We start from the raw sequence: 12,722 nt of genomic DNA, 5'->3' as shown, positions 1-12,722 counted from the left end.
ATAGATATAGATATCTACCTTCTTTAGGGCAGTGAGCGCAGTTCCCCTGGACAGGGCACCGGACCAAGGAGGTGCAAAATCCATAATTGAGAAGATCCATAATTGAGAAGATCCATTTTGGAGCACCAAATTTTGACCTTGCACAGAGCACCATAGGGATGCGGGTGACGCTGTGGTCTAAACCACAGTCTAGGGCTTGCCGATCGGAAGGTCAGCGGTTCGAATCCCAGCGAGCTCCCATTGTTCGGTCTCTGCTCCTGCCAACCTAGCAGTTCGAAAGCACATCAAAGTGCAAGTAGATAAATAGGTAGCACTCCGGCCGGAAGGTAAACGGCGTTTCCATGCACTGCTCTGGTTCGCCAGAAGCGGCTTAGTCATGCTGGACACATGACCCAGAAAAACTGTATGCGGACAAACGCCGGCTCCCTCGGCCAGTAAAGCGAGATGAGCGCCGCAACCCCAGAGTTGTCCGCCACTGGACTTAACCGTCAGGGGTCGCTTTACCTTTTTACAAAGCACCATATTACGAAAGGTTACCAAAATCTGCTCCTGGAGGCAACTGGCTGAGCCGAATATTCCTGAGGGCCAAACAGAGAGGCCTGAAGGGATACATTCAATCCTGAGTTCTCACCCCCACCCTGTAGGACTGTTTTTGTGGGGAGCAGCTGAAGGTTTGCAGCATTGTGCTGCTCCAGAGGAACAGAAGTACCTGGCAGTATCCTCAGGTCTCAGCTCGCTTATTTGCAGGGAGCAGTGCTTTTTATCCTCGCTTCCCATCCTGAATCGCCCGCCTTTAAACCTGTCTTCCAAAGTGGGCTCCGGAGTCCCTCTAACCAGGATGCCAATGAATTCCAGCTCCCCTCCTGCTGCTGGCTGCCGATACCAGTACATCCAGCTGTGGTCTATGTCAATCTGGTGGCAATTCATTTTGGCCGTGTCTCCAAGCTGCTTTGCTTCCCACCGGGGAGTCTGGGAGAGAAACCAGCGCTGTTCTCCATTGCAAAGAACTGTCAGGAGGCAAGGAAAGGATGCAATCAGAAAGGCTGTAGGTTGTATCCGGTGTCCTGGTGATCAGGAACACGAGCTACTCAACAGCCAAGAAAACAGAACTTATCCGTAAAAAATGGCCATCCATGACTTGGCCTCTCTCTTTCAACCTCTGTTTTCTAAGAAGGGAGAAATGAGAGACAAAGATGGTTTGAAAGAGGGGTCGCTGCCTGGGGTCTTCCCACTCATCCCACTCTTCTAGTCAGGCTTTTGTGGATTTTAGTCGTTTAAAATGCCTGCCAAACTTATTTGATCAGAAGTGACAGTGGGGCAGAAAGAAATTATCTGTCTACCATGGGGCAAATGCCTCTCCCACCACTTTCACATTTTAAAAGCAGTCTTTCACCAGCCTAATTCTTTTCTTTCTTTCTTTCTTTCTTTCTTTCTTTCTTTCTTTCTTTCTTTCTTTCTTTCTTTCTTTCTTTCTTTCTTTCTCTCTCTCTCTCTCTCCCCCGCCCGCTTCTCCCTCTTACAAAGAGCCACGAAGAGCCACGAAAGGATCAGGAGCAGGTGAGACATCATTTGATCTGCACACAGAACTGAGCTCGAATGATGAAAGAGGTGAACTCTTGGCAAAGACCGTGAAGGAACTTATGTCAGTTGATTCGCACTTCCTATGCCCACCCTTTTCAAAGTGGCCGACGATAGCTCGAGATACGTCAAGTCCTTCTTAGTTTATTAATTATCTCTTTGGACTCCGCTGCTTGAGAGTAAGCCTTGCGCTGTGCAGCCATAGGCAGGTGTTCATGGCTGGCACTGGAAATCTCTCACACACACAACCAAAACACACACACACACACACACACACACACACACACACACAACCCAGGGGCCATTTCATGTGTGCCAAGTAGGGTCAGTGGAACGCCACAGCCCAACCGCTGACCTAACATGTGGCCTGGCTTGCCCTTGTGCTGGATTTCTGTCCTCTGTAAGTGACACTCCAAAAATTAGAAGCATTCAGTGTGCAAACACCCCATTTCCCATGAATCAGGCCATCTTGGTTCACTCCCAGCAATCATTCTTAAGAGCCCAAGTAGATGGATGAAATGTTAAAGGGGAAGTACCACAACAAAGCCTATGTCCTGTTGTGGGGTTTTGTATGTAGAATCTTAGCTGCCAAGTATCCTGTTTTTCGCGGGAAACCCCCGGATTTTAATCCGTTTCCCACTGTTCTCCCGAATGGAGAAAAATCCCGGAAATCCCCTGGATTTCCTACCTGCCAGGGAGCCTCCATTTTGGGTGCCGCTCTTCCCATGTGTGGGCGCTGGAAATCGGGCAGAGCGGCACCGGAAGTCGCTTCTACGCATGCCCGGCGGCCATCTTGGTGGTGGCCACATGGTGGCAGCCATCACCAAGATGGCCGCCGGGCATGCGTAGAAGCGACTTCCGGTGCCGCTCTGCCCGATTTCCAGCACCCACACATGGGAAGAGCAGCCCCAGAAGTTATTTCTACGTAACTTCCACGTAACTTCTGGTGCCGCGCCACTGCTGATCCCGCATTTTTCAGCGGGAGACTTGGCAGGTATCTGTAGAATCTGTGGGTTGGATTCAGACTTATAGCACAATCCTATTGCGCCCCCTCCCTCCGAGCAAATGATGGCTTGTGATGTTAGGATGGCACCAGTGGCAGAGCTAGCTGCTTGGGCACCTGGAGCGATGCACATGCTGTGTACCCAGGGGGTGGGGCGAGCTGCACAGTGGGGGATCGGGGCAACGATCGGCACCTATTGATTGATGGACTGAATTTATTTGCAAACATTTTTCAACACATTATTAGAGCCATGCTCCCATCTGCATCGTTTCTACCAGTCTGGCTTATTTCAAGAGGGTTTATTTCTCTTGAATAGTCAAAGGCTTCTGTGCATACTGCCACCTGCTGTCATGCTGAGCCATGCAATTCATATGAACATTGATTTGTTTTATTCATTTCATAACATTTATATTGTTGTAATTGATTGGGGGAGGGGTGGGAAGCCTCAAAGCGATTTGCAAAACATTGTCATCCTTATTTAAAGCTCAGGAGGAATTTTAAAACATTACTCTTCATAGATCCTGACAACCTTGATATCCCAGGTCAGATCAGGGCCACTCCAAGGTGCAGGGTCGGGCCCTGGATCGGGGCCCCACGCGCAGCCCTGGTATTTTCGACATTTTAAGAAATGTTTCTGTTCTTTAAAAGGAAAGTCAAAACAAAAGTGGAGAGAGGAGCACAATAAATGTTTAAATGAACAAATCCGTGTGCTGGTTTAGAAATACAGTGGTACCTCTACTTACGGATTTAATGCGTTCCGAACGCACATTTGTAAGTCGAAAAAAGGTGTAAGTCGAATCCCATAGGAATGCATTGGGAGAAAAAATTCGTAAGTTGAAGCAACCCTATCTAAAAATTCGTAAGTAGAAAAAAATCCTATCTAAACCGCATCCAAGATGGCGGACGGAGCTCCGTTCGTAAGTAGAAACATTCGTAAGTAGAGTTATTCATAAGTAGAGGTACCGCTGCAAAATTGGCAGGCAGCCCACCTAAAGCCTGGGCAAGGACTGAATCTGTGATTGTTTCATGGGCCAACCTAGCAGATCTGTAAACTCCACTTTGAACCCAGAGGGAAGCCTAGTTTTAGGGCTGCCATATTTCAAAAAGTAAAATTCCTGACACCCACGAACTGTCAGGCCTTTTTCTTTTTTTTAAGGAAGACCCCATTTTTATTATTTTTACTTTTTTGCCATACACCCGGGTTTTCCCTGAGGTTTTGCCAACTCGGCAAAATTACCCCCTGGCGCCATTTTTACACCAGGACATGTCAGGGTTTTTCCTGACGTATGGCAAGCCTATCTAGTTTACTTCTCTAAAGTGGGAGGAGGTTACACAGCCACTCCTGATTTGCATGGACATTTTTTGTATTTACCCATGAAAGCTTTAGTGTTTCTCATGGGGGGAAATCCCTAAAGCTTCCAGCAGAGGGAAGCCTCCAGCTGTAATCGGTTTGAAGCAGGGGACAAGAGTTATTGCAGGATATTCTTTCACATAGATCTGATACCTTAACTAAATCCACATACAACAGGGAATGAGAACCAACAAATTGTCTGATTCTGCACATGGTATCCATCAAAGGCTGATGCAGAATTTCTGTCTTCCCAAGATGGAAGACGGACAAGCAGGCTTCAGACTGAAGGATCTTGGTCTAAGGTTCCTCCACTGTATACCCTCCAGCATTTCTCTGATGAAAATAGGGACATCTTCTTAAAAATTATTATTATTACAGTGGTACCCTGGTTCTCGAACATCTCCGTTGACGAACATTTCGGAACCCGAACGCCAAAAACCCGGAAATAAATGCTTCCGTTTTTGAACGCACCTCAGAAGTCAAATGGCTTCCACTGCATGTTTTTCAATTTTCTCAATTGAATTTGCAGGCAGCCCTTTGCGCCTCGGTTTTCGAATGTTTCGGAAGTCGAAACGCATTATGTTTGAGAACCGAGGTACCACTGTATTATTATTACTATGTTTTATTATTTATACCCCACTCATCTGGCTTGTTTGCCCCAGCCACTCTGGGAAGCTTCCAACATTTGTAAAAACATAATGTTTAATGAACATTAAAAAAACCTTGCCTATACAGGGCTGTTCTCAGATGGCTTGGGAATGGCATAACTCCATACCCACCAACATTTATCTGATGAAAACAGGGGGAAAGCAGGACATTCCGGGATCAAATCAGAAACCGGGACAGCTTCTGTAAATATGGGATTATCCCTGGAAAATAGGGACACCTGGTGAGTTTGCCACTGCTGAGAAAAAAAAGGAAGCACTACGGAATTTAAATTTGATATTTGCATTGCAGCATGGTGATGTTATTGTGCATAAGTCACTGGAAATTCATATTCTTTTCCTGTTGGATATTTGTTTGTTTATTTTGTTAGTTGTTTTATCTTGTCCAGGGCGACTCAAAGCAACCTGCAACCAGCCAACCAACCAACCAAAAAACAATAACCCATTAAAACAAAAAGGGAAGATAAAAACTTATTTTTTTTATCCACTTCTAAAAGGCCAGGATTCCCCTGGAAAACTAAATGTGTGCACAGTGTGACCCTAATGCTGTTTCTAACATATTAACATTTTTAACGTGCTTTTCTTTTCCTTCTATTTTTTTAAAAGGCAGTTCTTTTGTAATTGAATGTTCGTTGTAAGCCGTCCTGGTAGGAATCACCATAAATAAACAAATGCCCTTTATGAATATGTTAGAAAGACGTGGAAATACGAAAGCGAAAAGTCCCATGATAAAACTCTGTCGCACAGATATGCCCCTTGATTGGAGTGTGCTGAAAAGAAAACAACCACGAACCAGGATAGGTTTAGTAATCTGTATTCATTTATTTCCTTGGGATTCTTTTTTTAATATTATTATTAAGACGAATTACATGAGAAGCAAAGGGTGCTAGTATGTTGCAACTAGAGGAGGAATTGCTGTCTTAGTTAGCAGCAATGGTTTCCTGGATCCAGTCAATATAGTTGCAGACCTTGGTGTAGACTCCGGGGTAGCCAGAGAGAGCACAGCCCATTCCCCATGAAACGATGCCCTGGAGCTCGCCATTGCACACCACGGGGCCACCGGAATCCCCCTGCGAGACAAAAGAGGTTGCAAGTAAAATGTGTTGTGCATGCAGCCAAAGTCATGTTGCTTTTCCTTGTACGACAGCAAAAATATCCATTAAAGTCTTGTTTTCCCTTAAATTCTGGAAATCTCTTTTCTCCATGTCTCTACTCCAGTTGTGGGGCTTCTGCTGCCAGCCCACAAGAACAGAAGGGTAGCACCAACCAGAGTTCTCCCGTTCTCACAGTAAAATGGTCACACTAAGCAAGTGCCCAGAAAACATGGCAATGTTGAAATATGTGCTCCACAGAAAGCGATGAGCCAAATTGTCAGTTTTGGTTCCTGATTTTTCCAGACTTAAGTTTACTTCTCCACATCTCCACCTAAGATTTTGTGTGTGTTTTTTTAAAAGTCCTCGGGATAATTTATCAGCATTTTTGCATGAATTTCTCTGAATATGCACATTTTTATATGCAATGCTGGCTAATATACAGATTTTTGCAAAGCAATTTCCTGTAATACACTACATTTTTTGAAACGTTATTTTCACCAATATATGCATTTTTAGATACACTTTACCCTAGCGCGTATGTATTTTTTGTATATGTGACTTGCTTAAAGAACCGTGTGAATTTAGGGGAGAGCTGTGCTTTGGTTTGTGTATTGTTTTAAAAAGTGTAGATTATGTAGGTTTGCCTTCACAGGGGAACTGAACTGAATTTCTACCCCTTCCAGTCCTTATGCTGCAGCATAGTTGCTTTACAGTGTGAATTCAGCCTCTGAGGAAGCAAGCCGTGATTCTTGCTTTGAGATGCTGATTTCGCCTTTAGACACAGTGTGCAACCTGATCCTTAGCTAATATCCCCACCACCACCACAGAAAATGGTAAATGGTGTGGAAGCAGCATTCACACAAAGTGTATTATGCAAACTTGGGTGTAGCCTAACCCCCCTCATCAGGTAAAACAGTAGAAATGCTTAACTAACTGACCAATGACATCGGTTCTGCCCTCCCCTAACAAAAGGCCTGTTGTCCCTCCCCCTCCAAACAAAAATCCTGGCTATATCCAGGCATGCAAAGTTCAAGCTTTGCTTCCACTCAGGACCGACATCTTACAGTATACCGGTAACTATTTGTGGCCACTGCCAAAGAAAGCTGAGCGGTCATTTTTGTGTGGTTAATTATTTTCAAGGGTTCAGAGCTCCTCATTTAATAATGCAACTAAAGGTGAATCGTCTCACCTGGCAGGAATCTTTGCCGCCCTCCAAGTACCCGACACAGATCATGTTGTCAGTGATTTGCCCTGGATAAGCATCTCGGCACTCGGCATCAGTGAGGATGGGAGCATTCAAGCACTGGAGAAGGTCAGGGTAGTTGACTGGAAAGGAAAACGAAAAGGGGTGTAACTAAGACAATAATCCAGGAATGTTGGGGACATAAATGCTGTCTATCTTTGTGGGCCTCTAGCCTTATGTAAAAAGGCATGAGGGCTTCACTGATCAGCTCACAAGATATCAAAATTGCTGAGGTGCTTACATTTCATTTCATTTACAGTGGTCCCTCGACTTACGAATTATTCGACATCCGTAGGTTTCGACTTACGAACGGGACAAATGGCCGCACGCTTACGAATTTTTCTACATCTGAATGGAAACCGTTGGCAGCTTTAAATATGCTTTTTTTTTACTTACAAATTTTTACATGCGGTTTGTTCGACTTTCGAAAACCCCTAGAGCCGACCCTGGTTATTTCTGAATCGAGCTACTAATCACAGCTAAAGGCCTTCTAAGTGTATTTGAATGAACACACTTGGAAGTTTCTAAATCAGGCATCCCCAAACTGCGGCCCTCCAGATGTTTTGGCCTACAACTCCCATGATCCCTAGCTAAGAGGACCAGTGGTCAGGGAAGATGGGAATTGTAGTCCACAACATCTGGAGGGCCGAAGTTTGGGGATGCCTGGTCTAAATGATCAGGTGCCTTGCTTGACCAGGATTCCTGATTTCATTGCTTCTGAGCTTACGAAGTCAAATATGCTTAGAAACCCCCTTCAGACATTCCCATTCCATATGGGAAGGTTGAAGGTGGAGCACACAGGGGGGGGGGGATGCTGGGGCGGAAGTAGACCTGGTGTGTGCACATCTGCTATGTCTGAGGTGAAATGAACAGCACCGCCTAATGCTCCCTAGCCCACCAGAGTGCCAGCATATGGACGTTCTCCTTTCATATGCTTGCAGGACTTAGGTTGGAGTCAAAGTACATTTTAAACTGGCCCATGCGTTGAGACTGGGGGTACCCTTCTAGGGGTCCCATCTATGGGTGTGGCCCCCTTTGCGGTGACATACTGCAGGGTCTTTTCTGTGATGGCACCTTGGTTGCGAAACTCTCTTCCATTGGAGCCGCAATTGTCCCTCTGTCTCTGACATCTTTCCTATCTGCCCCATCAGACCTTTGGGGATCAATGAGAAAGTGGGCTGTTTTGTTCGCTGTGAAATTAGGAACTGCTGAGATGGGAACCTCGGTAGAAAGGTAGTAAGTAAAGTAAGTAAGTAAGTAAATAAATGCCAATGGGTTGACTAAATCATGTTCATACTCACCTCCGCTGCTAAGAGTGTTGCCCCACCCTGAGATCAAGCATTCAGTTCCGGCAGCTGCGCATGCACTAGGCAAGGTGATGGGGGTGATGCGTGAGGAAATAACGGCTTTGGAGCTCAGCTTGATGAGCATGATGTCGTTATCCAGGAGCCAAGAGTTGTACTTTGGATGGCGAATGACTTTTTCGGAGTTGATGAACTGCTCGCCTCCTTCCACCTGCATAATGTCGTGTTCTCCAAGCCTCACTTCTATGCGGCTGCAAAATCAAGAGTTGACAGGGTGCTGAGCGCACCGTGCGGTGTCTGACCTGTCAGGGGCTGGACTGAGGAGGAATGGTGGGGGCCGCTCCCCCCTCCCCCGTTCTCCTGAGCCTTCCCAAGAACAGGAGAACAGTATAGATTTAGAACAGTGGTTTGCAGAAGGGCATAGTTCAGAGGCTGCAGAGGGGGAAAGCTGGGAAATATTGGGAGAAGAACAGCAGGAAGAAGCAGAATTGGGGGAGAGACAGCTGACAGATTCAGTGTCTATGGAAAACATTCCTGACCCCCCTCCCCACAGGACTAGGCGGGCATTGTGAGTATTAGAACAGAAAGCTCAGAGGCAGAAAGCTCAGATCAGGCATCCCCAAACTTCAGCCCTCCAGATGTTTTGGACTACAATTCCCATCTTCCCCGACCACTGGTCCTGTTAGCTAGGGATCATGGGAGTTGTAGGCCCAATCATCTGGAGGGCCGCAGTTTGGGGATGCCTGGCTCAGATCAACCACCATAGGGATGACGTAGGATAGGAGAGAAGGAGGGGGTTGGACTTTACTCGGAGCAACACCATTATTTAATAGAAACTGCATTCCTTTGTCTCTCTATGTGAATACTGAATGAATAAATTCTAATAATAATAATAGTAATATATTTATATCATTCCATTAATTGTTGTTGTTGTTGCTATACTGTATATTTATTTATACCCCACACCTTTTTACCTGACATAAAAATATGCATTGCCTAAAAACACAGAAAAACATATAATAAAAAACCAATTAAACATACATCGATAGAGATCTATTAAAACCATACAAATTATTACAATAAAAAACAGCAAGGTACCAGCCCATTCATTAAAATGACTATAAGCCTTTCTGCTGTCCCCGGAAGTTTGGAAAAAATAAAATAAAATAAAATTGCACATTAGATTCAAGATTTCATGTAAACCAGTTAGAAGGTTTACTACAATAAAATGACTGAGCTCTGGCACTTCTTTTTCCTGAAAAATAGCACTGAAGTGGTAAATAAATTATGTAAATAAATAATGGAAACAATTCCAGTGGACTTCTAAGTACACAACACAATTTAGCGAAAGGTGTGAGATTTAAGCCAGAGAAACTTCTTCTTTGTGGCTGGATTCTCGTGCTCAGATCTCAGAGCCCTCTTTAAGTGCAGAGAGGAATGCTTGTTTGTTTGTTTGTTTGTTTGTTAAATTTATATCCTGCCCGTTCCCCAAAGGGACCCAGGGAGGCACTGGGTACCGTAACACAATGTTTGACAGATTACAAGAAGTCTCTGGATTGGATGGGTCTAGTATAAATATTAGAAATCATGCCTTTTGCCTTTCCTGGATCAATAGAAGACTTTCTTCATTCTACACCTCAGGATCTAGTTCAGCACATTGTCCTGGGAGACCCACCTGGAATGTGCTTTCAAAATCTATATTCAGATGCAGCTACCAATGGCTCCATCGTGGCAATAGGCTGTGGTGTTGCTTGGTTACATAAAAACGAGAGGGATCTACTCTGAACAATCTGGAACCCTTGAACCCCATACTGGTTCTTACGATTCCTAAACTCCAGCTCCACCGAAATGTTGCGATCTTGTGGGTTTGCAGTACAAACATGGCAATGGAGAAAGGAAACTCACGATTTGTAGCAATGAGCAGCTGAGACAACCCATTGGTCATTGATGAGGGAACCCCCGCAGAAGTGGTACCCAGAATTCAGGGATACTTGGTAGGGGACAGAGTTCCTCTCACAAGTGTATCCTCCCACAATCTTGTCGTCATCATCAAAGGGGCGAGCAGCTGACAAAAACAGGGGAAATCAGAATGAGCAAGGACTGCAAAGTAATTTGGATTCTTCAGAAAGCAAAACAAAACCCGAATTAGGCACAGTTTCTTATTGATAACATGACCTGGTTTTGAAGTTAAGGTTAAGAAGGGAGAGGCAGTTGCTCGATCCCTTGAGTTTCGTGTGGTCACATCTCAGGAATATCTGTATATTTTTGGTTCTTAGGGATGTGCAAATCAGTTTTACATATGTTCACCTATAGGACTGCTCTGTCCTGTTTCCATACAAATCTGTATTTAAAAGACACTGCATGAACATATAAACATATATCTTTTATAAATGCACATTTTTTAATCTCTTCTCAGTTTCTGTATTTTCTGTATACTGTACCTCGACCTAGTATACCTGAAGGAGCATCTCCACCCCCATCGTTCAACCCAGACACTGAGGTCCAGCACCGAGGGCCTTCTGGCGGTTCCCTCACTGAGAGAAGGGAGGTTACAGGGAACCAGGCAGAGGGCCTTCTCGGTAGTGGCACCCACCCTGTGGAACGCCCTCCCATCAGATGTCAAGGAAATAAACAACTATCTGACTTTTAGAAGACATCTGAAGGCAGCCCTGTTTAGGGAAGTTTTTAATGTTTGAAGTTTTATTCTGTTTTTATGTTCTGTTGAAAGCCACTCAGGGTGGCTGGGGAAACCCAGCCAGATGGGAGGGAGTAGAAATAATAAATTATTATTATTATTATTATTATTAGTAGTAGTAGTAGTAGTAGTAGTATTTTCTCTCAAAAGACATGTCAAATGTTTCTGTATGATTTTTGAATTGAGAACCGGAAAGTGCAGAAACCGATGAATCACTGTGTTACAGTCCACATATTAGATCAGATAATTTTACATTAGAATTCTCAAAGAATGAATTCCTCAAGCATCTACAGCAACAGCCTGACCTAGCATAGACCTAAAACTTCAGAACTCTATTATTTTGTAACCTCCTCATTACTCTGTAATAAATTAATTTACTAAAATCACCTTTTACATCTGTCTCAAGGTGATTTGCAGACATACCATAAAAAGAGCTAAAAAAAATTATTTTCAAAACAGTACCCAAAACCCACTGGAAACAGGGGTTCATTTAGTATTCTTTTAAAACCTGGCATTTTGAAAGACTCACCTGCTGCTCCCAGGAAGGCAATGACCAAGAGGAGTTTCATGATGTCTTCTCAGTGGATTCGTCAATTGCAACAGGACTTTCTGAAGGCATCTCTCCATATTTATACCTTGCCTAGGACCTTATCTCCTCAGCCCAAGGTCCCGCCAGCTTTCCACTTCCCATGGTCTTGCATCAGCTTGCTTAAAATAGACCTTGCAAGCGCCCAAGGTGATACAATGACCACAGGTGCCTTATATCTGAAGTGAAACATTTCTAGGAATTGAGGTGTTGTGGTGTGTGTAGTTCTGCCAATGTGCACAGCTGTGTCTGTCTTGGGCCCCCTTTCCGCCATCTTGGATGCTTATGAAACATCACAAACCCTGTAATCCTGTTCTGTATGGGCTACAGCCAGCCCAGGGGAGTGCAGCATTCTAAAGCCTGTCAGAAGTTCAGGGCATGGAATTATATGGCAGACAAGTGGCAGGCCCATGCTGAGCTTGGGCCAGACTGGACAGGAAATATACAGTGTTGAGGAAACCACCAAACACATTGTTCAGACCTTCTTTAGCTTTACAGAGAATTTCAGAACCTAATAACCACACTATCCTGGCTAGGAAGTGTTGTGAATACTTTGTAGCTACAGATCCCACACACAGACCCTCCAAATTTCCCCATTTTTCAGGGACAGTCCCAGATTTAAAGAAGCCATCCTGGATTCTTATTTGCTCATGGAATGTCCTGCATTTCCTCAGGACGTATGTTCATCAGAGAAATGTTGGAGGGAATGGAGTTATGCGACCCCCCAAGCCAAGGAGATAAGTAACTATACAACCCTTAGAAGACACCTGAAGGCAGTTTTTTAATTGTTTCATGTTTTATTATGTGTTTATATATGTTGAAAGCAGCCCAGAGTGGCTGGGGCAACCCAGTCAGATAGGTAGGGTATTATGATTATTATTATGGAATAGGACATCCTTATTTTCATCAGAGAAATGTTGGAGGACATGAGCTTTTTGTGTGCGCACCATGCCCAGTAGTAGGACAGCAGGAACATGCATGCCCCAGAATGCCCCAGCTGTCCTCAAATAAAAGGTCACCTCTTGCCTCCTAAAGGCAGAGACATCTCCAATTGCATCAGCTAGTAAAATCTGAAATCCTAAAGAAAGATACTACATTCTTTTTGTATGCCACAACAGCTGCTAGAATATTACTCGCCAAGAGCTGGAAGACATCAGAGATACCTACGATAGATGAATGGCAAATGAAGATATTGAACTTTAT

At 44.4% G+C, this 12,722-nt stretch overlaps 1 protein-coding gene across 1 annotated transcript; it reads right to left on the bottom strand.

Moving 5' to 3' along the window:
• Positions 1-5,395: 5,395 nt before the first annotated feature.
• On the bottom strand, positions 5,396-11,604 carry LOC118097930 (anionic trypsin-like). Its single transcript, XM_035141248.3, has 5 exons — positions 11,463-11,604; positions 10,144-10,303; positions 8,236-8,489; positions 6,881-7,017; positions 5,396-5,667 (listed from the first exon to the last, which is right to left on the bottom strand). Exons 1-5 carry the CDS (start codon positions 11,500-11,502, stop codon positions 5,518-5,520), a joined length of 741 nt encoding a protein of 246 aa, XP_034997139.1. The 5' UTR covers positions 11,503-11,604; the 3' UTR covers positions 5,396-5,517.
• Between the last annotated feature and the right edge of the window lie 1,118 nt (positions 11,605-12,722).

This window comes from Zootoca vivipara, chromosome 15, assembly GCF_965207765.1.
Source record: "Zootoca vivipara chromosome 15, rZooViv2.hap1.1, whole genome shotgun sequence".
Taxonomy (NCBI): Eukaryota; Metazoa; Chordata; class Lepidosauria; order Squamata; family Lacertidae; genus Zootoca; species Zootoca vivipara.
This window is presented reverse-complemented; position numbering and strand designations above follow the sequence as displayed.